This window comes from Neovison vison, chromosome 13 (genome assembly GCF_020171115.1).
Source record: "Neovison vison isolate M4711 chromosome 13, ASM_NN_V1, whole genome shotgun sequence".
Lineage (NCBI taxonomy): Eukaryota > Metazoa > Chordata > Mammalia > Carnivora > Mustelidae > Neogale > Neogale vison.
Genome location: NC_058103.1, coordinates 3503898 through 3528190, shown reverse-complemented (window position 1 = coordinate 3528190; position 24293 = coordinate 3503898). Strand labels below are relative to the sequence as shown.

General features: G+C 60.1%; 2 protein-coding genes across 3 annotated transcripts in view; one reads left to right on the top strand and one right to left on the bottom strand.

Annotated features, from left to right (window-relative positions):
- Positions 1-15365, top strand: part of TECPR2 (tectonin beta-propeller repeat containing 2) — a 98701-nt gene extending 83336 nt beyond the window's left edge. For both annotated transcript variants that reach the window (XM_044231441.1, XM_044231443.1), the window contains exons 18-20: positions 12454-12595; positions 13043-13192; positions 13515-15365. In XM_044231441.1, the coding sequence (XP_044087376.1) occupies positions 12454-12595; positions 13043-13192; positions 13515-13666 (444 nt within the window). In that variant the 3' untranslated portion in view covers positions 13667-15365. The remainder of the gene's footprint in view (positions 1-12453; positions 12596-13042; positions 13193-13514) is intronic.
- A 2725-nt stretch (positions 15366-18090) lies between these two features.
- On the bottom strand, positions 18091-23740 carry ANKRD9 (ankyrin repeat domain 9). Its single transcript, XM_044230911.1, has 3 exons — positions 23588-23740; positions 22546-22614; positions 18091-22079 (listed from the first exon to the last, which is right to left on the bottom strand). The coding sequence occupies exon 3, from the start codon at positions 22036-22038 to the stop codon at positions 21079-21081; it is 960 nt and encodes a 319-aa protein (XP_044086846.1). The 5' UTR covers positions 22039-22079; positions 22546-22614; positions 23588-23740; the 3' UTR covers positions 18091-21078.
- Positions 23741-24293: the final 553 nt, after the last annotated feature.

The following is a 24293-nucleotide window of genomic DNA, read 5'->3' as shown; positions in this document are numbered from 1 at the left end:
CTGTCCTCCAGTTGGTCCCTGAGAATGGCTCATGGTAAGTAACTTGAAAGTCTTCTGCCCACATTCTCCCTTGGCCTTGGCTGGGTAGAGTAATCTGGCTTGGAAATCGTTTTCCTTCATAATTTTGCAGGGTTTCCTCTGTCATCTGATGTCCAGCATTGCTGTTGAGAAGTCTGAGCCATTCTGTTCCTTGATCCTCGCTATCCAACCTGCTTCTGTCTCTGGTAGTTTGTAAGGTCTCTCTGTTCCCACTGTTTCCAGAAGAGACAGTGACACGCCCCGAGGAGGGCCCGTTTTAGCCTCTGTGCTGACAGGTCTCCCAGCCTGGAGTCCGTGTCCTGCTACCCCACTGGCAGTCTGCTTCCCGCCTCTGCCCTCCTGTTTTCTCCGTTTGCCCTGCTTCTGTCCTGAGGACTTCCTAACCGGCAGCCTCCACTGTTCTTCCCTCTCCCGTTTTCCCCTCTTCGGCTCTTGTCCTGCTTCCTAAAAGACACTCTCAGCCTCTTCCTGCGCTCCATCGTTGGATGACTTTGTGGGCCTCTTTTAGTTCCCGGAAGCCCCTGTTGCTCTCCCACTGTCCAGCCCCCTTGTGTCCCCACCCTCCAGGGTGTGTCTGAAGTTTCTTCTCCCGTGTGGTCTCCATGCTTGTTCTCTGCGTCTGTCTCATCTTCTCCGTGGCAGATGCTGGCCTCGGGCATTGGCAGTCTTGGTTCTGAGAGCGGGGCACACCGCTGGGAGGAGCTTCGCCCGGGGCTCCCTGCGTGGTGGCTGGCTGGGCTGTGTTGCTGGGCTCCCTGCATACGGTCGGTGGCTTTCAGCCTTCTGGCCCCACTAGGGCCTTCCTGCTCCCCACCGCCTTGCCACTTCCTCAGGTGGCCGCCTGCTCCTCTCCCTCTCCCAGCGCAGAGGAGGTTGGAGCCCGTGTGAGCTCCTGTTCACTCTGTGTGTCTTCTCACTAGAAGGGAGGTGTAAGAAGGGAGCTGTTCACACTGCGTGTCTTCTCACTGGAAGGGAGGTGTGAGCTCCTGTTCTCACTGTGCGTCGCGGAGGGAGTGAGAAGGGAGGTGTGCGTTCACTCTGCTGTCCTGGCCCAGGAGGCTGTGGGGCTTCAGGCTCCGCCGCTGATTCTGAGCCCCTCGTGCTGAGAACCTGGGTGGAGGCCACCTTGTTTCAACTTCACACTCCGCGGTCAGGCGCTCGGGGGATGCCCACAGCCCCTTGCCAGGCTCCTTCAGCCCTCAGACATCGGGGTGGTGGTTAGGGTGGGCAGAGCAGCCGGCCAGCGGGACCGCAGGGCCAGGCCTGCCTGTGAGCGGCTGCCGGGAGGTCAGCTGTCAGACGCCCAGGGGCCGGTGCCGCCGGGTAGTGCCTGCGGGCTCCCGGCATCCTTGCAGCTCGGAGCCCCAGTGCGGACCCCGGCCCAGGTGTCGGGCTGGCGTCAGGGGCAGGGTCTCCGGCAGTGGACAGAGGAGTGGCCGCAGTCGGCTTCGCCAGCCCCGCCTGAGGAGGACGAGAACACAACAGCTGCCTAGGAAAGCTGCCTCTGCACGTGCTGTTCGACACTTCCTCTGCTCTCGGCAGATCAACTCGCCGGCTTCCCCGTCACACCTGAGACCAGATGCGGAGCTGTCCGAGATCGCCGGAGCCAGTGCGGGAGTGGCGGGGACAGGGTGTCCGGCTTTGCCGTCGGCTGACCAGGGAACAGAAGCGGGGAGCCTTTCTCCCGTGCAAAACCGCAGACCCGGGCTCGGGTAGCTCTGTCCGCTGGGCCGGCGGTTTGCAAACATCCTTCGCAGCGGAGCTCGCTCTTCAGGTAACCGCTCACCTGCGGCCTGATGCGTTCGTGTCCCGGCAGAGCTGTCTGGGCGGCGCTGGCCAGGAGGCCGTCACCGCAGCCATGGGGCGGCTCACAGGGCCAGCACTCCATGGGCCTCCCGTGGAAGACCTGCCCTTGGTCTCCGGCAGCGAGGCCAGAGGACACGGCCTGGCGGTCAGAGTCGGCTGCAACCCGGCATCAGAACACGAAAACCCAGAGTCAGGGGCCTGGCGGGTCATCTGACTCACGCTCGGAACGGGGACATGGAGCCCGAGGGAGAGGACATCTATCCGGGGACACATGCTGAGTGGGAAGAAAAGACAGCAGGGTCCGTGCGTTGGAGCCTCGGCGCTCACTCCCCCTGACAGTCTGCTGGCGCCTTAAATGCAGGCCTGTTAATACCCATGTCTGATTCTCAAGCTTCAGAGATTCGAAGGAAGAGACCAGAAGCAGGAAGGGGATCTGCAACAGGGGAGACATAGAAAACCTAAAGGGACCACACAGAAGTCCGAGCATACGAGAACCGTGGGGCCACGGACAGAGGGCCAGCAAACCGCACGCCGGAGGACCTCACGGCGGCCGCTTCCGGCAGTCACTGCACACCGAGGAAGAGTGATGTCACACAGTGGGTCACAAGTGCGAGGTGGATTGACGAGTCAGTAAATGAGAGATACCAGGAGGGAGACTCCTGGGAGCGATGGGGAAGAGTCCGGAAGGTGGTGGTCGTAGGGCTGGTCCCTGGCCCTGCCCGGTGTCTCCCGTGGTGACGTGGGTGCATGTGCCACCACTTTGCTGGCTCTGTGTGTTCCTGAAATAGTCCCGCTGAATTTTGTCGAGGTTCACATGAGACCTGTACCTAAACGATCTGTCCAGACAAACACTTCCTTTGGTCATAAAATTTTCAATATTTTTTTTCTTTTGCCCTGGGTGTATTCGCATTCTGGCTAACGGGTGTGTGCTCACGCGTGTGTGAGTGTGTGTGTACATGTGTGCACGCACTTCTTAGGGTAAAAACTTCACCTGCTGGAAGTTGGGAGAACTCTGAGCTGAGCCCCCAGAGCCCTGAGCTCCAGGCTTAGCTCTGCTGCGGGCCTTCCCCGTCAGCACCAGATTCATCACTTTCCTCACCCGGAATTTGAGGGAGTCGGTTTAGCTGATCTGCTGGGTTCCTTCCAGCCCAAAATCGTTTGAACAATCCTTTAAAACAGAAAAGTCAGAGATTTTGTTAGTAAGAAGTGCTGTTTCCATGGAACCTGGAGTCAGCTGTACTGCCCTCCCTCTCACTGGGGGCAACCATCTAGTTCCAGAGCATGTTCGTCGGGTTTCAAGAAATCGCTCTGCCTATAGCGGCCACCCCCCAGCCCCCTTCCCCAGGCCCCTAGCAACCACGAATCTGCTTTCTCTCTGTACCCATCGGCCTCTTGCGGACATTTCCTATAAAGGGACTGCTATGCTAGGTGGCCTTTTGTGATGGGCTCCTTTCAGAGCATTGGGTGTTCAAGGTGTGTTTGTGTTTTTCTGTATCCGTTCTTCCGCTGAATGGTACCCCCTGTGGACAGACCACGTGTCACCCAGCCACTCGACAGCTGATGGGCCACTTGGGCCGCTTCGACCTTCTGACTGTTGTGAAGACCGTTGCTGTGAACACTCGTGTGGGTGCTGTTTGAACATCCGACCCAGCTCTTCAGGCGTTATCTAGGAGTGGGATTTCGGGGTCATGCGGTCATTCTGTGTCTAATCTTTTGAGGTTAAACTGCCTGTTTCCCACGGTGGCCGCAGCACGTCAAGTAGGAGGGTTCCCATGTCTCCACATCCTCTCCACTTGTTACTTCCCATTTTCCTTTTTCTAGTCCTCCTAGTCGGTACAAAACGGTACTGCGTGGTTTTGACTCACATCTCCCTAATGACTAACGATGTCGACCATCTTTTCATGGTGGTGTTGGCCGTTCGTATGTCTTCTTTAGATAAATGTCTGTTCAAGTCCTTTGCCTGTTTTTTAAATGGTTCGTTTATGTTTTTGTTGGTTCTACGAGTTCTTTATTTATTTTGGACACTAGACCCTTACTAGATATGTGGCTGGCAGATGCTTTCTCACATCGTGTGGGCCGTCTTTACAGTGTTCTGCGATACACAGGAGTTCTTCATTTTGGTGAAGTCTAGTTTATCTCTCCTCTTTATCGCTCATGCCTTTCGTATCATATCTAAGACACCTTTGCCAGATTTAGCTCTCATTTATTTTTGATTCATTTCCAGATGATTTTGTATATGGTGTGAGGTAAGGGTCTGCCCTCCCTCTCTCACACGTGTGCTCTCCGACTGTGCCGGCACCGCTTGTCGAAGACTCTGCTCTTTTCCCACTGAATGATCTTGGCAGTCACTTGACTGTGTGGATTTTTTCCTTAACTCTCAGCTCCATTCCATTGACTTCTGTGTCTGTCCGTGGGCCAGTACCACACTGTTTGAACACTGTAGCTTCATAATAGTGTTGAAATCAGGAAGCGTGAGTCTTCCAAATTTTTCTTTTTTAAGATTGTTTTGGCTACTCAGGGTCCCTTGCAATTCCACATGAATTTTAGGATTTACCTTTCCATTTCTGTTGAACTGAGCTGGGATTTTGATAGAGCTTGCTGTAGACTGCTTTAGAAGTATCACCTTGCCTACTTCTTGACAGAAGGGCAGGGCAGTTTCTCAAAAGGTAACCCACAGAGGAGCGCCTGGGTGGCTCAGGTGGTTGACCAACTCACTGTTGATTTTGGCTCAGCTCATGATCCTCAAGGTCGTGAGATTGAGCCCTACATCTGGCTCCTTCTCCCTCTCCCTATGCTCTTCCCCCTCCATGCTTTTCTCTCAAATAAATAAAATCTTTACCAAAAAAAGGAGGGGAGGTAACCCACAGGTAATCAGAACAGAATTGCCTGAGCTCTTTGTTTTATGAACAGGTCATGTCTGGGCCCTAGCCCCGGAGTCTGATGCAGAAAGGCTGACTCAAGCCCAGGAATGTGCCATTTGTTCATTCATTCATTCATTCCTTAATATAGTTCTACTTAAGTTCCGGTCTGTTACCATACAGTGTTCTCTTAGTCTGAGGTGTGCACTGGGCCGATTCGGCCCTCGCACACGTGTCCCGGCGCTGCTCCCACGTGTGCTCCTTAAGCCCCATTCCCCGCCTCCCCTAGGTCTGTTCTGTTGTAGTTACGGGTCTGTTTCTGGGTTCCTCTCTCTTTTTTTCCATGTGCTCATTTGTCTTGTTCCTTAAATTCCACACATGAGTGAAGTCATACGACATTTGTCTTTCTCTGACAGACTGATTTCACTTAGCATAGTGCCCTCTGGCTCCCTCCTCAAATGGCAAGATTTCATTCTTTTTTTTTTTTTAATGGCTAAATAATAAGGAATGTGCCATTTTAATAAGTTCCCCACACAGATCCTGGGGACTTAAGGTTTAGGAACCACGGGACCCGCTCTCACTCACCTTCCCTCTGGAGGGGCTTGGGTTCAGCAAAAACAAGCTTCCTCGTTTGAAAACGGCCCATGTGATGCGTTGTCTTCACAGCTGGCTCCCTGTTCACCCCCACCTCGGCGTTCGCTTTTCCACGTGTCAGGACTTCTCCCGTCGCCATTTGGGAAACCCTGTGTCTTGGACCATGTTCAAGAGCCCTCAGAGTGGTGGCAGAGGGCGAGTGACATTGATGGAACCTTTGCTGCCTTGTCTCCCCAAGGAGGTGCCTTTCTTTTCCATATGGCCTCCAACTTGACCCTTTTCTCACAGAGACCAAGGCGCCATGCCCTCAAGTCAGCCGAGAAGGCTTTTGTACGTGGCATCTTGTTTCTTACCATCTGCCCTCAGGGACCTCCTCCAAGCTCTCCCTCTCCGAACACCTTCAGCCTCAGAGCCCTGGGCCCCAGCGAAGCTTCCCGCACTGTATGAGGAGGCAGGCCTTGTGCAGTGCCGCCCTGCCCTTCCCACTCCAGCCGCCTGGCCTGGCGTCTGGCCCCAGGGCCCTTGCCGGCTCCTTCCCGGTGCCCTCACACCCCCTGACGCGCTCGTCCTGCCGTCCCGGCCCCGGTCTGACGCACGCCGTATGTCCTCAGAGCACCTCACACTGGCCTTCCCTGTTGGAGTCTTCTCTTTCTTTGTGGGACTCCGCGATGAACGATGTATCTCTCCCCAGACTTTATGCCAGCGGTCAGGAAGATTGATTCCTAGCCCCTCGCACGGGGCCTGGCCCATGGCAGGTGCTCAGGTGAAGCTCTGTTGGCTGGGTTGGTGACCTGGTAGCTGGTAGGAGCGTGGTGGAGGCACAAGGGGTAGGCAGGTATGTGCTGACGGGGAGGTAGGTAGCTGGGTGGGCAGGCGGCAGAGGGCCCGGCTGAGAGGCTGGCAAGCGCCAGTCAGTGAGTTTCCAGAACCTCCATTCTCTCCGCTTCAACAAACATTCCTCAGGGCCTACTGTTTGATTGTCTTTTGGGAAACAAAGGTCACTAAGACACAGTGTGTTGTTGGGACCACGACCCTGGTGTCCCAGAGACTGGTGGGAGCTTGTGGGGCCGGTAGCACTTGGCACCTGATGGCTCTTCTGCGAGGTCTCCTCCCTCCGTGCGACAAGGCCCCCCTCCAGGGAAGAAGTCCTCCGCTCCTCCAGGGTAGGACTGCGCGCAGGCCCTAAGCCTGCCCCCCACCCGGGCTTTGCCACCCTTTCCCCCGCCTTCCCCTCCCGGTTTGCTGTCTTCTCGCTCTTAACCCTTCTCAGTTGGGTCCCAAGGCCCCAGGCCACTCCCGGTCTGCCCAGGTCTCCAGGGACGGCTAGGGACCTCATTTTGTATTCCTCCTGACCTCTGAGTCACACCCAACACCCATGTCCAGCCCTTCCTGCTTGCCACTGCTGTGTTACTATCCCATCGGTCACAGAGGTTTCCATGACTCTGCCTGAGAATGACGGCATCGCAAATGCCAGGGACTGGCCCTCCGAGAGCACCTGATGCGGGGCCCAGGTCTGTCTTTCAGAAAGCCCTGAGTGACTGGGGAGAGCCCCTGTTGGAATCACAGCTGTGGCGGCCTGGGGAAGGGCTTTGGATATGGCGAACTGAGCCAAAAGCAGAGCACAAAATGACATAAGCCAGATTTTTTTTTTTAATAAAGAGCTTGCCATAGGAAAAAAGCTAAAAATTAATCAAAGTATTAACAGTCAATGTCCTCAAAATCACTTTTTACAATTCCTTCTGATTTTGTTGTTGATGTTCTCTAACGAGCCTGTGGGAGTGTAGGGCCCGGGGGCTGGGATTTTGTGGTGTTCACTAGCAGGCGGCTGGGACCCTGAGTCATGCCCACTCTTTCCAGAAGCCTCTGGTATGCTCGGTTTGACCTGCTCAGGCTCACTTGGCCCCAGACTGTGGCGTTCCTCTCTTGCAGCCACGCAGCCGGTAGACCTGAGGGCCCCGTGCTCAGCAGGAGCTCTCGGGTGCCCTCCAGGAGGCCCAGGGAGAGAGACAGCCTTAGGGGTGGGTGACGTAGGTGAGGGCGAGTGAGAGGCACAGACTTCCATTAGTGAAATAAGGAAGTCACGGATGTGGGAAGTACAGCACGGCGGACAATCAGCGGCGCCGTCAGGACACTGCTTGGTGACGCGTGGCGACGCACTTCCTGCGGGAGCCCTGGGGACGTGCGGAATGCTGAGCCGCTGTGTCGTGCGCCTGAGATGGAGGCGGCGCCGTAGGGTGATTCTCCTGCAGTTTAAAAAGTTGAAACAGTAGTCTACGAACGAAAGAACAAATCCAAAGTGACCGTTACCAAAGAAAATCTAAGTTCACCAAATAAATCCTGCAAAGGTCCAGGGAGGCGGCTGCCGAACTCGGGGACAAGCCCTTGCTGTGAGTGAGCGCGGGGCCCACTGTGGCTCATGGTGCGCAGGCTCCGGCCGGGAGTCACCCGGACACCTCTTAGCACCGTCTGCTCCAGGGAAGCAGGAAGTCAGTTGCTTTTAGCTGTGGCGGTTTTCCCGGTTCCTGGCCCTAGGACGTGTCCAGCCCCACCGGTCTGGCGGGCCCTCAGGTGCTCACTCACGACTCTGCGGGGTGCCCGAGCCCCGCCGGCTGACTGGCCGTGTCCGCTGCCCACCTCCCAGCTGCCGACTTTGTGGCCATTCCTTTCCTTCTTCTGGGAAGGGCATGAGTGGATCTCGCTAGAGGCCTCTCTCTGTCTTCGCACTCTGACTCAGCAGCCACTGTGCTCACGTGTCTGTTTATCAACCCGCCTGTGCAGGGGAAGGATCCAGATAAGCAGCAGCCCTGCCCGGAGTGACGTGGCTGGCACCTTGCATGCCTGCCCAGAGACGGTCCACTGCCACCCCTGGGCTGGGCCATCTCTTGTCTCGCCAGGATTCAGAGCGGGCCTCTCCGAGGTGTGTCCTCCCAACGTCCAGGATTATATCGCGTTAGCCTGTTTGCACAACCGTCTAGTGGCTTCTCACCTCACTCAGCACGAAATCCACTTCCTCCCTCCGCCGGTGGCCCGCCCTCATGCCCTCTCACCTCTCTCCACTCTGTCTCTGGTCACGGGGCTCTAGCCACCCTGTGTCCTTCCTGCTTCCAAACCTGCACCTGTCTGTGGGTTCTGCCATCACTGGGCCTGTCCAGCGTACCTTCCCGGGGTGGCCGGGTCAGGCGACCCCCCGCCCGGCCAGCCACCCCTCCTGCACCAAGGCTCTCCGAGCGCCCCCTCACCCAGCCCTCCGAGTAGACTGAAAGCCCCCGGGGGCCGGGGTGTGTGGTTTGTTTGCACTGAGGTCTGTCTCCCCAGTGCCTGGCACAGGGCCCAGTGCACTGCAGGTGCTCCTCGTCCAGCAGGCAGTTGCAGGACCCCCGATGGACGTGTTCAGGAGGCAGTGGGTCCGAGAGCTCCGGCAGCATGAGCCCCCCACCGTGGGGCTGGCATGGTGTTCCGTGCGACCCAGTCTGGGAGTTGCTGCAAGACGATCTTCTTCATAAGGACGTTCTGCTCTTCCTCTTCCAGTGCACAGTTACTGGCCTCCCTGTGCGCTTTCATTTGGACCATCTTTGCTCCTCTGTCCTCTGAGACTGGGCCTGCGGCCCTCCCTCTCCCCGTGGTCTCCCCTGGGCTGTCCCGGGGCAGGCCTCCAGCTGCTGGGGAGGGCCGTTACCCGTTTCAAAGGCCTCTGTGCCGCCGCCTCTGTCGGAGTGAGGTTCGCGTCCCGTGTGGGGTGTGGAGAGCAGGCAGGGTGGTAAGTGGGTGCACATCCAGGCTCGTGTTCAGGTTCCAGATCTGTGCTCAAGAGTGTGAAAACCCAGCAAACTATACGCTTAGGATTTGTGTGCATTTTTGGATGCGTGTGAACCTTCGATAAAAAGTGAGTGGGGTGGGGCTCCTGGGTGGTTCAGTGGGTTGAAGCCTCTGCCTTCGGCTCAGGTCATGGTCCTGGGGTCCTGGGATCGAGCCCCGCGTCGGGCTCTCTGCTCAGCGGGGAGCCTGCTTCCTCTCTCTGCCTCTTTCTCTGCCTGCTTGTGATCTCTGTCTGTCAAATAAATGAAAAAAATCTTTGAAAAAAAAAAAAAAAGAGTGGGGTAAGCAGGTGTCCAGACGCCTTGGATTCTGGTACCCCGAGCAGCCCTCAGAGTTGGAGCAGGGCCAGGTGCTCTGTAGCTTTGTGTGTGGTCCCGCGGGATCCAGCCCCAGGCCCACAGTCCTGGCTGCCCGGCGGACAGGGGAGATGGCGGGTGCCCCCTCGGAGCTCACCTGTGCATCTGCAGCCTGGTGCTGGGGAGTGACTCGGGGTTTTACGTGCTACTCGGGTTTTATATTGGTGGCCGTTGTCCGGGGTGGTGCCAAGCCTCAGCGACGTCTCAGCGGCCTGGTCCTCCACAGGGACTGGTTCGGTAGCACGGTCACGAAAAGCTTGTAGAACCAATCGCACAACCCCTCCCCCCATACACGTGCTCCCCACTGAGCCTCCCTTGCTGGCCCTTTACCCCCCAGCTGCTGTGTGTCCCTCGGGCTGCCTTCTCTCTGGATGGCTGTCACAGGGCTGTCCCCCGTCACGGCGCTCCTTTTATTTCTTGATGGCACCTGTCCTCCCCTGAAACCAGCCTTCAGAAACCTTATGATTCTTGCCTGACCGATCCCGTCCCCCGCACAGGCAGCCCAGTCTGCCCAACTCGCCCAGGCTCCCCGGGCCTCGTGTCTGCAGGCCTGATGCGCTGAGCCAGGGTGCCCTCGCCTGTGGCCGTAGGACTCGGGACGGATGCCGGTTCTCTCTCGAAGCGCCACAGATGGACAGATGGCCCCTGCTGCGAGGCTGGGAGCGCGTGGCCGCTCGTGTGCCCGTGAGCTCCATATACGGGAGAAATTTGGAGCAGCCAGAGGCAGGCCCAGGTCGGGAGGGGAGGTGGGAAGCTCGCGGCGCCCGGAAGCAGCTGGCAGCAGCTTCAGGGTTCCCCCGCTCCGGAAGCACAGGAGGCTATTCTGAGGGCCGTGCAGCAGGCAAGGCAGAGATGCCGGGCGGTGGGTGACACGCCGGGAGATGTCCCAGTGGTGGGTGACAACGCAGTGTGAGGAACCTCCGTCCGGACGGCGGCCGCTGTCCTCCGTGTGCCCCGGTCTCCCATCGGCTGAGCCGCTGGGCACCTGCTGGCCCCCTGCTCAGAGGCTGGCTCATCCGTTCGTGAATCAAGCGGGTGGGAAGCCCCTGCCCCGAGTGGCCCGTAGTGAGACCCGGAGCCCCTGGCCCCCTTAGTGGGGCGGAGGGAGCATGAAGAGCCCCTCTGCCCACACGTGCCTTGAGGGGGTCTGGTGGCTGGCCTGGAGGTTGTGTGATGTCAGCGTGACAACAGGAAGCCCCTCGTGCAGCTGTGTCTTGAGCGTGAGGCATGGAGAGGGACCGCGTCCACCACAGCCCGGGGGAAGAAGCGCGGCGCCGCGTGTCAGTGCTGAGCGCCCGCCGGGGGCTGCTTTGGGTCCAGTTGAGGCAGCTCGGGAAGGCAGGGCCCACCAAGGTCCGGGAAAATGCACAGTGTCGGTTGGTAGCGGGGGGACAGCCAGACCCTGGGCTCGGTGCTCACCAGCACTGCCGGTGACAGGGCCGGGACTGTACAGATGGCTCTGTCCTCACGGGCAGGGAAGCGCCGGCTAAGGGGCGGGCAGCCCTGGATGAACCAGAACAGGTCAGTAGGTGGCAAACACAACACTGAAGGGGCTTCCCCTTGTCCTGTGAAAAGTGGACAAGGGACCAGGAGCTATGGAACATGGGAACGTGGACCCAGGCTGAGTGGGGAGTAGGGCAGGGCAGCTGGCATTGTGCCCACTTGGGGACGGGAAGCCAACCCAGTAGGGAATGTCACTGCCCAAGGGGACATGCTGGAGGGCAGCTCAAGCCCAGAGGTGTCCTCCCGTTGGGTGGCAGGACCCAGGCCAGGTGGGTGGCTCCAGATGGGCCCTTTACAAGCATGGTGCCTAAAGAAGAGACGGTGGGAGTTAAATGATGCCCTTGTTCTTAGCTGACATTGGTCATGAGGCCACCAAGGGCCAGGCCTGTGCCTGGTGGGCAGAGTCATTGGCCTTCTGGCCTGCCAGTCCCCACTTCCTGCTGTGCACACAGAGGCTCTCTCGTGGTCAGCCTGGCCCTCGTCCTGTCCCACCTGAGTGAAAAGGAGAGTGGAAGCTAGGGCTCCGAGTGCGTGGGGCGGCCCGCCGCGACACCAACCTCGCCCCTCCCCAGGCCCCCCCGCCCCCTGATGGAGTTCCTGGGGGGCGGACAGCAGCCTCCTTCCTGCACCTCTGTCACAGTCCCACGACAGCAATAGCATATCTTGGATTTTATTTGTATAGTTTTTTTAAACATTTACTTACTTATTTTAGAGAGAGAGGGAGAAAGGGAGCACACAGGGAGTAGGGGAAGCAGAGGGAGAGGCAGTCCTAAGCAGACTGCACTGAGCACAGAGCCTGACGCGGGGCTCGGTCTCACAACCCTGAGGTTATGACCTGACCCAGAATCAAGAGTCAGGTGTTTAAGCAACTGCACCACCCAGGCACCCCATTTCTATACTTTTTTAAACTAAACTTTTTATCTTGAAAAAACTTCAGGCCAACAGAAATCCTGCAGGTATATTTCAACAAAGTCCCGTAGACCCTTCGTCCAGATTCAGGCACTGCTAATGCCCTGCTGGGTTTGCTTTCTCTCCGCACAGAGCTCTGGGCCTGGGGCCGTGTGCTTACGCGTGCAGGGACCTCCGAGGCCCGGGTTTCCCCAGAGCCCGCCTTCCCTCGTGTGGCCTCACCTGCCGTCAGGCAGAGGCATGGACAGTGGCCACAGCAGCCTCTTCTGTTGCTGCCCATGGCCACCACCTGCCCGTCCCAGTGCAGGACCCTGTGTGCACCTCTGGCGTCCTCCTGCTCTCTGGCCCGTCCCTGCCTCTCTGTCCCTCAGGACACGCTGCCGCGGACGCGCTGGGTGGTCCCTCCATCTGGGTTCGCCTGACGCAGCAGGGATGGCGTCTGTCCGTGTGAGGTCCTCTCCGCCTCCCGCGGCACCTCCTGCCTCCCCTCCAAACCCCTCTGTCCCTGCTGCCTCCAAAAACGACATGCCCCGCCACCTCCTTTCTTAAGGGAAGTCTCTTCCCGCTCGCAGCCCGCGGGGGTCACGTTGGTCAGCGTCCACTGCAGTCCCAACGACCAGATGTTGTGGGCGCTCGACAGCAGGTGGAACGTGCACGTCCGGGCCGGCATCACCGAAGAGATGCCCGTGGGGACCGACTGGGAGCACGTGCCAGGTGGGAACTCAAGCTGCCCCCTCCCGCGGGCACCTGCTCTGTCCAGCGGCGCGGCCTCCACGGCAGGCCCAGCCTTTGCACTCGGGGTTTCATTTCCTTTCTGCTGTCCCACTGAGGCAGGTGACAGCAAGGACCTAACCGAACACCCTTTGTGGGAGGGCGTAGCCCTGTTCCCTTGCAGTGTTGTGTGGGCTGATTGCTTCCAGACCTCCTGGGCCCTGGTGTGCCCTGGCCTTGGGCTCCTGGCAGCTTTGCTAGCTCTGCCCGGTGGGTGGGGCACCCTTTCCCTCGACCGCCACTCCGAACCCCATAGTGCAGGGCACTGTCCGCACAGAGCCCCCTGGTCAGCAGGACCCAGTGGTGGGAGGGAGCAAACTCATGGAAGGGGGCGGTCTGGCCTGTCCTAGCTGGGGGCTCAGGACAGACGGACACCTTGTTGGCGTGCAGGGCTGCAGGCCTGCCAGCTGGCACTAAGCACCAGGACCGTGTGGGCCCGCTGCCCCAACGGTGACCTTGCCCGACGGTACGGCATCACCGACAAGAACCCCGCGGGAGACTACTGGAAGAAAATTCCTGGCAACGTGACATGTTTCACAGGCAAGTGCTCGGCTCCGTGGGTTTGGGGCTCCCGTGGACGAGGTCAGTGGGGGCTCCTCAAGAGGCTGCTCCCACGGGGCTCGCTCTCCCAAGAGCCGAGCTCACACCTGAGGGAGGGCACCCAGCACCCTGCTGGCCAGAGCTGGCCGGAACTGGGCCATCCACTTTAGAGCTGAGGGAACCGAGGCACAGATTGGGGGTGGCGTGTCTGGGGCCGCCAGCTAGAAAGTGCCACGGCAGGACCGGGAGCCGGCCGACTGCACCTGTGCCCACCGCCCCGGCGGGTGACTCACGAGCGTGCGTCTGCCTCTCGTCCCTGCAGTGACCTCGTCAGATGAGCTGTGGGCCGTGGGCCCCCCCGGCTACCTCCTGCAGCGGCTGACGAGGACTTTCAGCCACTCGCCTGGTGCCGCGAGCGGCCATGCCACCACCCCCCACCCCGAGGACCTGGAGGACGAGTGGGAGGTCATCTGACGGAGCCTCGGGCCAGGCGCTCAGGAGGGAGGAGGCCGAGACGGGGGTGGACACGGTGGTTTTGGAGTCGCGGGCTCTTGGCCACACCTCGTCGGCTCCTGTCCAGACACGTCGGGCCGACTTGGACCGCCCACACTTGCTTTCATCCATGTTTGTTTCCGTCTTGTTCCAGAACCCACAGCCTCAGCCAAGTGATCCGGAGCCCTTGCCGGCGCGGCCGTGCCTCTGAGCTCCTGCCGAGGCCGCCTCCGAGCGCGGCAGCACTGGCCTCCGCCCGGCCTTGCCAAGCCCCCCCCGCAGGTATGAGCCAGGGAGCCGGAGGTCAGCGCGCTCCCACCGCTGAGAGGGTCCTGCTCAGCTTCACGGTCGCCACAGGGACTTGAGTTCTAGCACATTCCACGCTGGACACCCTGGCTGGGAAACCCAGCCCACATCAGAGAGGTGGGGCACTGGTTGGTCTGTGCCAGCACACAGTGCGCATGTGCGCGCACACACACACACACACACACACACACACACACAACCCCCCCCCCCCCCGACCCGTGCCCTCCCGGCCCGCTCACAGGGCACGGCACGCTCACTTCCTGGAGAACACACTTTAGCCAAAACAATACCGGCCGGTGGAGGACACGGAATAGAAATGGTACACGTGTTTCCAAGGCAGCCGTGGCCCCGGGAGGCGCAGCGGGCCGTGGGGGAGCCCAGCCGGGGTTGCTCACTGAGCATGCTCGTCACAGTGCTGTGCAGTGCTGCTGGCGGCCGTCCTGGAGCCCAGAAGCGTTCTCCCAGGATGCGTCTACTAATTATTGCCTTTTTTGTTTGTTGTATTACAAACCTGCATAAAATACCTCACTCGAAATCAGCTCTTATAAATTTAGAGGAGAAATCTATTCCCTGAAACCGGCGGAAGGCCTTTCGTTCCTCCGCGTGGTTTGCCCTGGGCCTGCCCAGTCCTCCGCCGCAGCTTCCCCGAGCTCGGGCACCCCTTCTGGGACCGTCGTGGGACCTGCCGGCTGGCTCCGAGCGGGAGCAGCACCGTCGCCGGGCTCGCGTGGACGCCTTCCGGGAGTTCCCGATGGGGCCTGCAGTGGCCTCACTAGACCTCAGTCCTTGGGGTCCTGCGGGCATCTGGGCCATGGGCTCAGCAGCAGCACCACGGGTCCACCCCGGGGTCAGCGCCCCCATCCCGCAGGCGGCTCCCAAGCAGGACTCCAGCCTCGCTGCTTTCTTTAGTCTGCCTTTGGCCCAGGGCCCAGTTACTCGATGCCTGTTTTCTCCTAAGCAAGTGTGTCCGGGAGCCCCCAGGCCACAGCTAAAGAGCGATCAGATGTATTCTCTGATGGGACCCGGCCAGCCGCAAAGATGGGGGTGTTCCCGGTCTAAACGAGGACAAGAGTCTGAAATCCCAGATCCTACTTCACACTCCACTTTTGTAGAATCCTTGTTTTCGGAGTTCGGTGACGGCAGAGGCCAGCCCAGGCTGGCTGCGGCCCCTCTCTTGTATGTTGTGCCTTGCCCGGCCCCCCTCAGACAGCAGAGTTCCCCTAAACCCACGGGACTTTAGTGCAATTAAACCTAAGTCTAGTTGGATACTTTTAAACTACTTTTAGCTTCAGTGCTTTGTATGGTTTTTCCTTCTGGTTTTAATTTTTAGTTGTGCTTTGAGACAGTGCAATAAACTAGACTTTTTCCAAACCTGGTCAAGTCTGGTGTTTGGGCTGTGAGAAAGGGCCCCCGGCAGGCACTCATGAGGCTGGCCTGCCCACCTGTGCTGGAAGAATTTGCCAATGGCGTCGGCCAGCCCAGCCCCACAGCCGGGAGAGCATGGCCGACGTGATGTTTAAATATGCACCAGCGTCCCCAGGGCGGCCATCCAGAGGTAGATGTGCTCCCGCTTGCCCCTGGGAAGGACGCTGTCAGGGGAGGCGGAGCACAGAGCTGTCTCCACTTAGAGGCCCGCCGAGGCCGGGCTGCCATGGGCAGGCTTCGGAAGGGTTCGAGCCCCTGGGCCTAAGACTCCATCCAAGAAACAAACCCAAGTGTCGGCCACGCTCTGCTGGAAACCAGCATGTGGGAGAGGATCCCATTCATAGCAGCAGGACATGCTGATGCCACAGAAGACCTGAACGAGGCGTGTCCGGCTCCTGTCAGGGACTGTCACACTCCACAGAAGACGGCGGAGAAAGTTTGAATTCAGAAGACATGTCCGATGTCCCTGATGAAAGACAAAGGAAACTAGCCATCCACCCTCCCCAAAGCGTTTAACTCAGTTTGTCAGAACGCTTGGTAGAATGGGGCGCCTGGGTGGCTCGGTGGGTTAAGCCTCTGCCTTCGGCTCAGGTCATGATCCCAGTGTCCTGGGATCGAGCCCCACATCGGGCTCTCTGCTCAGCAGGGAGCCTGCTTCCTCCTCTCTCTCTGCCTGACTCTCTGCCTACTTGTGATCTCTCTCTGTCAAATAAATAAAATCTTTAAAAAAAAAAAACCTCTCGGCGGCTGGGGGCCGGGTGGCTCGGTCGGTGAGGCGTCTGCTTTCGGCTCGGGTTGTGATCTCAGGGTCCTGGGATGGAGCTCTGCGTCGGGCTGTCTGCTTCTCTGTCCCCCTACTCTTGTGCTCTCGCTTGCTCTTGTCTCTTTTTCTCCCTCCCTCTCAAATAAATAAATCTTAAAGAAAGAAAAGAACCCTCTCTGGGACGTTTTGTCAGGGGAGGCAGGGAAGAAGTCCCTGAATAATGTTCGTGCCCACAAGTGCCCCGAATGCCAGACATGTGCCTGGGGCTCCTGCACAGCTCCGTGTCCCCCTAGAGCCCGCTGAGGGAAATCTTGTCAGCCTTGGTGACAGGGAGGTTCAGTAACTTGCTGGAGGTCACACAGGGGCCACTGGGAGTGGAGCCCAGCTCTGTGGAACTCCAGACCTGGGAAGACACAGGTGGGAATTCCCATGAGTGCTGACAGCCGCCGGCGACGCAAGCATGGCGTGGGCGGGCGGGCTGGGGACGGCAGGCGGCCTGACCTGCCGGGCAGGGAACTAGCGTGATGAAGGCACATCTAGGGGAGGGGACAGGCAGGGGAGGTCACAATTGATGTGCCCCACCCCTTCATTATGTGGACAAAATAACTATTAAACGGATTAAAGAATCTTTAAATCAGGGGCGCCTGGATGGCTCAGCCAGTGAAGCCTCCGACTCTTGATCTCAGCTTAGATCTTGATCTCAGGGTTGAGTTCAAGCCCCACATTGGGCTCCATGCTGGGTGTGGAACCCACTTTAAAACTAGGGGGAGTAGTATCTGATTTCTGGAGGACAAGGGCTTTCCCACAGAGGAAATTAAGTATATAGGTTTGATTTCCTCAAAATAGTAAAATACTACAAATTTAAAACCCCACTTAAAGGGGGAAGTTGCAACATCACCGATGGCGAATATATACCTTAAGAACGTGTCCACACCAGTCAGAGGAACACCTAAGGCCCTTGTATGGACACGGATGAAAGGGTGTTGCTCAGCAAACGCCTGGCACGCAGGCGGGGTGCGGACGGAGCAAGGGGAGCGGACTTAAAACCTGCAACCCACCAAGTCTGCCTCTGGGACCCTGTCCTCAAGAACAGATCCTAAGTCAGGGGCAGACGTATGATGCAGGCCGTCCTGTGACCCCAGCGCCTAGGAGTGGCCTGACGAGTTCGGGCACTGCCGTCACAGGGCAGGTGTCCTGGGGAAACAGGCCATGGCGTGGCTACATCCACGCTGTTGGCCGTGCGTAGGGACGTGGCTGGGCCAAAAACCGTGCAGAGGGTGAGAGAGAGAGATTGAGACCCGTTTAACTGCCGGTGGGTTCACTACACAGCTGGTCACAGTGGTTGCCTGTGGTCTAGACCTTTTTGTATCTTTTGAATTTCAAGCCATGTAAATGTATTATTTATTTCAAAAGAAATAAAATTCACATTTTAGAAACAGTCCTAACATTGACTCTAGTGAGTCAAATGTCACAAAGCAAACACCAAAGACCTCTGAGAAATCCCACTTACACGAAGCATTTTACAATATAGGAAAATGCTTATAGTAAGTTTGAAGTTGGCCCCTTTATTTGGCGGCCACGTGGGGGGCGGGGAGAGCAGGACGCCCCTGCCCTGCGAAGCCCAGCCACGCCCTGCCCCGGTTTCTCCCTGCAGTTCCGGTGTTCCACCTGGAGCGTGAATTCTAGAAGCAGAAATTCATTTTACAAATCACTGAAGACAGAAATCTCTGTCTTGACTGGGGTAGTTACATGTGTGTAGACATTTGTCAGAACTCCTCATGACACAGGTGAGGTCTGTGATTCTCAGGGCACCCAGCTGGCTCGGTGGGGGCAGCATATGGTTTTTGATCTTGGGGTCTTGAGTTCAAGCCCCATGCTGGATGTAAAGCCTATTTTAAAAAGTCTTAAAAAGGCCTCTTCCCATCTTTTATTCTATATATTCCATCTATATATATTCCAAAATATATAAAATGTGCCTCTGTCATAGGTCAATCATGCCTCCATTTAAAAATGCAGCCGGACTGAACCACAGGGGAGCCACGGCAGCAGCCTCTCGCTTCTGGAACAGGGGCAGACCCTGCACAGCTTCCCCTGACCGCGCTGGCTTCCTTCCTTCCCGGCGCCCAGGAAGCATCCTTGTTCTGAACAGGACGGGCCGTCATTTAGGAAATTGCTCTCAGCCCAGTAGTTGAAGCTGGTGAAACAGAAGGGAAATCACAGTAATTTGCATCGAGGTGATACAGTCTGAAGTCCGAGCAGGCCCTCACTCCCCTGCCCTTACGGCCACCTCCCCCAGGCCACCCCAATAGCTTGGGCCATCCCGTGATGGCCATTCCCTGCCTGAGATCACGACCGCTCTGTGGAGGAGTGGCCTCGCCTTCCCTGTCCTCTTGTGGGGGAACGCGATTCTGGCCCCCGAGCTCTAGCAGGCTGGGGTTCCTGGGCCGCCAGGTGGGCACGGGGATGGCAGTCTTGGGCGCTGTCAGGTTTTCCATAGAAAGACTGGAGTTGGTGAACCCAAGGTGCAAAACAAGGTGCCTCACTCTGGAGAAAAGAAGGCCTCGCCATGGGCAGAGAGACCGGTCGCCTCTGAGAAGCCACCAAGGCCACCTGCCAATGACTGAGAGCTGAGTCGCTGGCTGCCCTTTCTGGGACTGCAGGGCCCCAGGTTCTGATAAGCCCAATGCTAGGTACTTCCTGCCCAGCCTCCTGCCCTCCCTCTGGCCAGGAGTGGCCACCAGATAACCCTGACGTTCCACTTATCACCCTGCACCATTTCCCTAGGTCCTCTGCACTCACAGACGCCTGCAGTGCCCTGAGCCAGGCGGCCCCCCGTGAGTCTCCGCGGGAGCTGTGGCAGGAATCAGGCCCCACTCTGCAGCCATCGGGCAGTGACGCCGGCCAGGCCTTGGTTTCTGTGGCCCTCGGTGCAACTCCAAGCAAAGTGAACGCCACTACCCTCCCAGACCCCGTCCCACTCGCTCACAGTGAGGACATCAGGGGCCAGTGCCTCCTCCTGCCCTCTCAGCCCTCCAAGGCCTAGAGGCCCCAAAGTCACCCAGCAAATGATGGAGCAGTCCCCACAGCTTCTGCTTCCCGGTCACCCTCCAACCAAACCACCCCGTTTGGGCCCCTGAACTTTCCCTGAACATGTGCTCAGGCTAGGTCCCCAGGCTGCAGTGCCCAGAACAATCCCGCCCAGGTCCTGCCTCCTGTTTGCCTGACAATGGGTTCTGTGGGGCCCCCTTCCACAGCTTCCTGGGGAGGCCCGAGGCCGGGCAGCTCCCCCAACTCTGCATCACCCCAATCCCAGCCTGGGGCCCTCAGAGGAGCAGCTGTAGGTGTAGAGTGGACGGGAAGAGGGGCCCAGGAGGGTGGACCCACTGAGGACAGAGCTGGGCCTGGGAGACAGGACAGGAAGTCTGCAGGCCCAGGCTCCCTGTCGGTCTTCCCAGGCAGAGGCTGCTGGTGGCTCCAGGCACCAAGGCCCTCCACAGGCCCACGGCCCAGGAGCCCCCCATTACTCTGAGCCACTCTGTCTCCATCTCCATCCACCCCAAAGGCAACAAGCCCTCCCCCCAACAACAGCATTGCTGATCTGAAGACCCGGGACTGCCTCGATGAGCCGGGGCTCCTGATGCCCCAAGTTGTGAGCTGGGAGAGAGGTTAGCATCCATTTGACCCCAGTGTCAGTGTTCAGAGAAGCTCCTGAATTGACCCACAGGACACACAGCAGGAGGGAGGAGCCCTTACTCCCACCTGCAATCTCAGTCCCTCAGCCTCGTACTCCTCCATTCTCCCTTCCTCCCCACCACTGGGCCGACCTTCAGGCTGCGGCTCCCGGCAGGACATGGCGGCCCTCCAGCCTGGGATGGCACAGGTTGAATTTCATGGCCCGGTGGAATTCCCCGGGCAGGGCCGCCTGGCCGTCCTCCCTGGGCTCCAGGCTCCTCGGGGCACAGAGCATGCTCCTGAGGAGCAGTGGCACATCTGTTAACAGGTCATCTGCAGAACCTTCTGGCAGAAGGTACAGGGGCTGGGCTAAGAGCCCTTGGCCACCAGGAGCTACAGCTGCCCCGTCAGCCACAAGCACTGCCGAACACCCACTGGGGGCTGAGCCAGGGGACACAGGGGAGCCCATACCCAGGGCTGGAGGGTGGTCAGGCCTGGAGAAGGAGCATCCAACCCACCTGAAGACGGGCTGGAGCCAGGGGCCAGGGGCTCCACAGTGGAGGTAAGAGAAGCAGGGGCCCCAGGACTAGATGACTGCTACGTGCCAGGAAAGAGCAGAAGGGACAGGGACAAGTCCAGTCGCTGTTACAAGGATACCCAAGGCCCGGCAGGGGGCCAGTGTGGGAGGGGGGAGAAGCCTTCTGCCCTCCTCTCCCCCACAGGGGAGTTTACAAGGCTGAACGTGCCTAATGCAGAGGAATTCCTAGGATTTCACAAGACCTGCTCTCAGCTTCCGCACAAGCCGTCCCCGCCTGTCCACACCGCGTGCCACTGTCCAACTCCTTTGCTCAGCTGTTGTTGCTCCCTCTAGGACACCTAGTCCTAGAAGCTCTAGATCAAGACGGGCCACTGGTCCTCACCGCCCTTGGTGGCTAGCCAGCAAGTGGAGGGTTGGGCCTGGCTCTAGAGAGTCGCATGACCTCTGAACCCTTGCAAAAAGTTGGGGAGCGGAGAGCAGTGGGGAGGTGAGCTCAGCCAGCCCCAGGAAACCTGCAGCTGGGGGCCCACCTGCCCGGCCCGGCCCAGCCCACAACGCACACAACATACGAAGCAGAGATTCTCCTGTACAGAGACCAATATATGTAAAGTGCTGGGTACATCGCTCTGAAAAATAGATTTTCCGAAAATCCAGCGCTCAGGGGGTGTCCCCCCCAACCCCCGGCAAGGTCTACCCCTTGCCCGTGAGGTCCAGCGGCTGCAGGAAGGGCGGCAGGGGCAGCTCGTCCAGGGCCTCGGGGAAGCGTCCGGGCGAGATGGCGGTGACCAGCACCTGCATGGCGCGCACGAAGAGCGAGGGCGGCGCCAGGCCCGCCAGCCACTGGAACTTGTCCTCGCCCAGCAGCCGCTGCCAGCGCGGCCGGTCGCCCAGCAGCTCCCGGCAGGCAGGCGCGGCGGCGCCGGCGGGTGCATACAGCGCCAGCAGGTCGAGCAGCAGCAGGCGGCGCTGGCGCGCCTCCCCGGGTGCGGTGGGCACCCCGGAGGCGGCGGCGGCGGCGGCATTGGTGGCCCCGGCGTCGCCGCCCAGCTGGCGCAGCAGCAGCTCCAGCGGCGTCAGGCCGCCGCCGTCCCGCAGGCCGGGCGACGCGCCGTGGCCGAGCAGCAGGAAGAGACACTCGGGGCGCGCCAGCTCGCAGGCCACGTGCAGCGCCGTGCCGCCGCCCTCCACGCGGCCGCAGCCCCGCCGGTCCAGCAGGCGCGCGCGCTCCTCGGGCGGGAAGTCGCGCACGGCGCGCAGGATGCGGCGCAGGATGCCCACGCGGTTGTAGCGCACCGCCAGCGCCACGTGCGGCCCGGGCGCGGCGCAGCAGCGGAAGCCGGCGCTGGGCGGCGCGAGCGCGCGGCGCGGGAACGTGGCCAGCAGGTAGTGCGCGTACGCCTGGTGGTCGTGCACGAGCGCGTAGAGCAGCGCCTCGGAGGGCGAGTAGGCGGCGGCGCGGCCGCGCTCGTCCCAGTGGAAAGCCTCGCTGGCCCGCATGTCCTCGAGCAGCCACACCGGCAGCAGGTCGCGGACGGCCTGGTAGAAGGCGAAGGACGACTTGCGACACTGCTTCTGCGCCCGGGAGCGCGCCGCGCCTGCGCCCTCCGGCCCACCGTCCGCACCGCCCCCGGGCCGTGCGTCCCAAGGCATGCTGGTGGCGGCCTCACGGCATGGGCCCGGCGACTGACCACCTGCGGGGAAGACATGGCGGTAAGACTCCCACACCCCACCCGCCCCGGAAGCTCCAGCTACTTTTCACAGCTCCCCTCTCTCCTGGACCCATAATCACCTCCCTACGTCCTTGATCAAGCTGCACCTGATCTCCCAATCTTTTTGTGTCTCGTTCTCTGGCACTTCCTCTAGAGATGCCCTTCCCTTCCCCCTACCCTCACAACCCCACCCATAGTCAAGGCCACCCTGAAAACCCACCAATACCCCTCCTCCAGCCCAGGGACCCCCTGACCTGGTTGACCAGGTACATTCAACCCCAAACAGAAAAGACCAGGTAGGGGAGTAAATATTGTAATCCACAACTCCACCTGGGCCGAGCCCCACCTAACCATCACCCTATCTCTCTGAACCCTGACCACAGATGGGGGCTCCTAGAGCCTCCCCCCATGGGGCCAGGTAGGGTCAGAGCTCTAGACCCAGACCTACCTGGTTCCTGGACTGGGATCACAGGACGTGAGTGTATCACTTTCCTTCTCTGAGCCTCAACTTCCTCATCTGTAAGAAAAGGGTGGGAGGAATAAACACTGAGCCCCAGCAGGACGAGGTGGGGTGGAGCCTTCCACCCCAACCTGGTGTTTGCTGGATATCAGCAAGCCTAGCTGCTGGCAGGAGGGGGGAGGACAAAATCAACCTAGAGCCGGGAGCACAACTCTTCACAGCAGATCGCCTCCAGATCTGCTACTTCTCTTGAGCTTCCCAACTACTAGATGAACCGGGTACTGTCATCCCATTTTCCAGCAAGGGGCAAGCTTGTCCAAGGTCAGGCAGCAATCATGGTACAGCCAGGCCTAGAACACAGATTCTGTCCCTCCCGATTTGGGCTCGTTCCAGAAGTGGGGGGACGCCCAACCCACAGGGTGCCCAGCTTGATCCCTGCCTGGCCTTGCCCTCTGAGCCCCCAGCCCCAACCTGAGACCTAGCCTCTGACCCTGGTCCAAGCTCCCCACTGCCTTCCCTCAAGGATAAGTCCTTGGTTGCAAGGGGGCTGGGTCTGCGGACAGGCCGCGTCCACACACACTGGGTAACTAAGTTACAGAGACGGGCGCGGTCGGGGTGGGCTGCAGCCAGAGTGCTCTTCCGGGGGGCCCCATGACCGGAGCAACCCCCCAAGCCCGGGACTCTGCGCCCCAGGTGTATGTACCCGGTGTGGATACCCGTGGGGCGCCAGGCGGGTTACGTAAAGTTGGGCAGCCCCACGTCACTGGGCAGCGAGTCACCGCCGCGGCTCCGTGAATGGGGGGTTGGGCCACCGAGGGCTGGGCAGTGCGCCCGGGGCAGCCCGCCAGCTCCTCCCCGTCCCCTCCCGGCGGCCGCGGGTCGCGGGGGGCGAGGCCAGGGTGTTTGCCAGCGCAGTGAGGGCTGCACCTGCGTGTGCATGTGCCCAGCGAACACGAGGGGGCGGCGGCCGGGGGAGAGCGCCCGGGGCGGGGGCTGCGCGCCGAGCGGGCCGGGGGAAGGGGGGACTCACCGTGGGGGGGCGGCGGGGCCGGGGGCCTGACGTCCCGGTCCCGGCGTAGGGCCGGAGCGCGCACCGATCCCCCGCGGGTAGGCGCGCAGGCGAAGGTCCCAGGACGGGCGGGCCGCCGCCGCCCGCGCCCGCCGCAGCCGCGGTCTGAGCCACCGCGGCCCGATAGCTGGGCGGCGGCGCCGGCGGCGGGCGGGCGAGCGGGCGGCGGGCGGCGCAGTGCGGCCCCGGCCCGGCAGGACCGCGGGACCGTCCGCCGCCGCCATTGGCCCGCTCTGCTGGGCCCCGTCGCCGCTCATTGGTCGCTACGCTGCACCATTGTTGCGTCACCAGCTGGTGGGCGGGGCGCCCGGCAGGACCCGCGGAAAAGTTGGGAGAAACTTGAGGGCGCGCGGGGGGCGGGGTTGGCTCGGCCGACACGGGGCGGGGCTCCGGGAAACCCGAGCGGCCGGCGAGGAGAGGATCCCCGTGGGCTCCCCAGCCGGCGGCCGGGGCCCTGCAGGATCGCGGGCCCCATGCTTACTGCGAGTCTCCGCGGACAGTGCCTGCCTCGTCACGCCAGGAGTCGTATTCCACCTCCCCTCTGCACTGGCCCTTTGTGACCTTGAGGGAGACCTCCGGGACTGTTTTCCCGACTGGCCGTGGAGGGGATCAAGAGGCAGAGCTGTGACCCCTAAGGGCCCCCCACTGCGTTCTACCCGGCCAGGAT

Coding starts and splice junctions, on each gene's coding strand:
- ANKRD9 (XM_044230911.1), bottom strand. CDS start 22,038: ATGCCTTGGGACGCACGGCCCGGGGGCGGTGCGGACGGTGGGCCGGAG.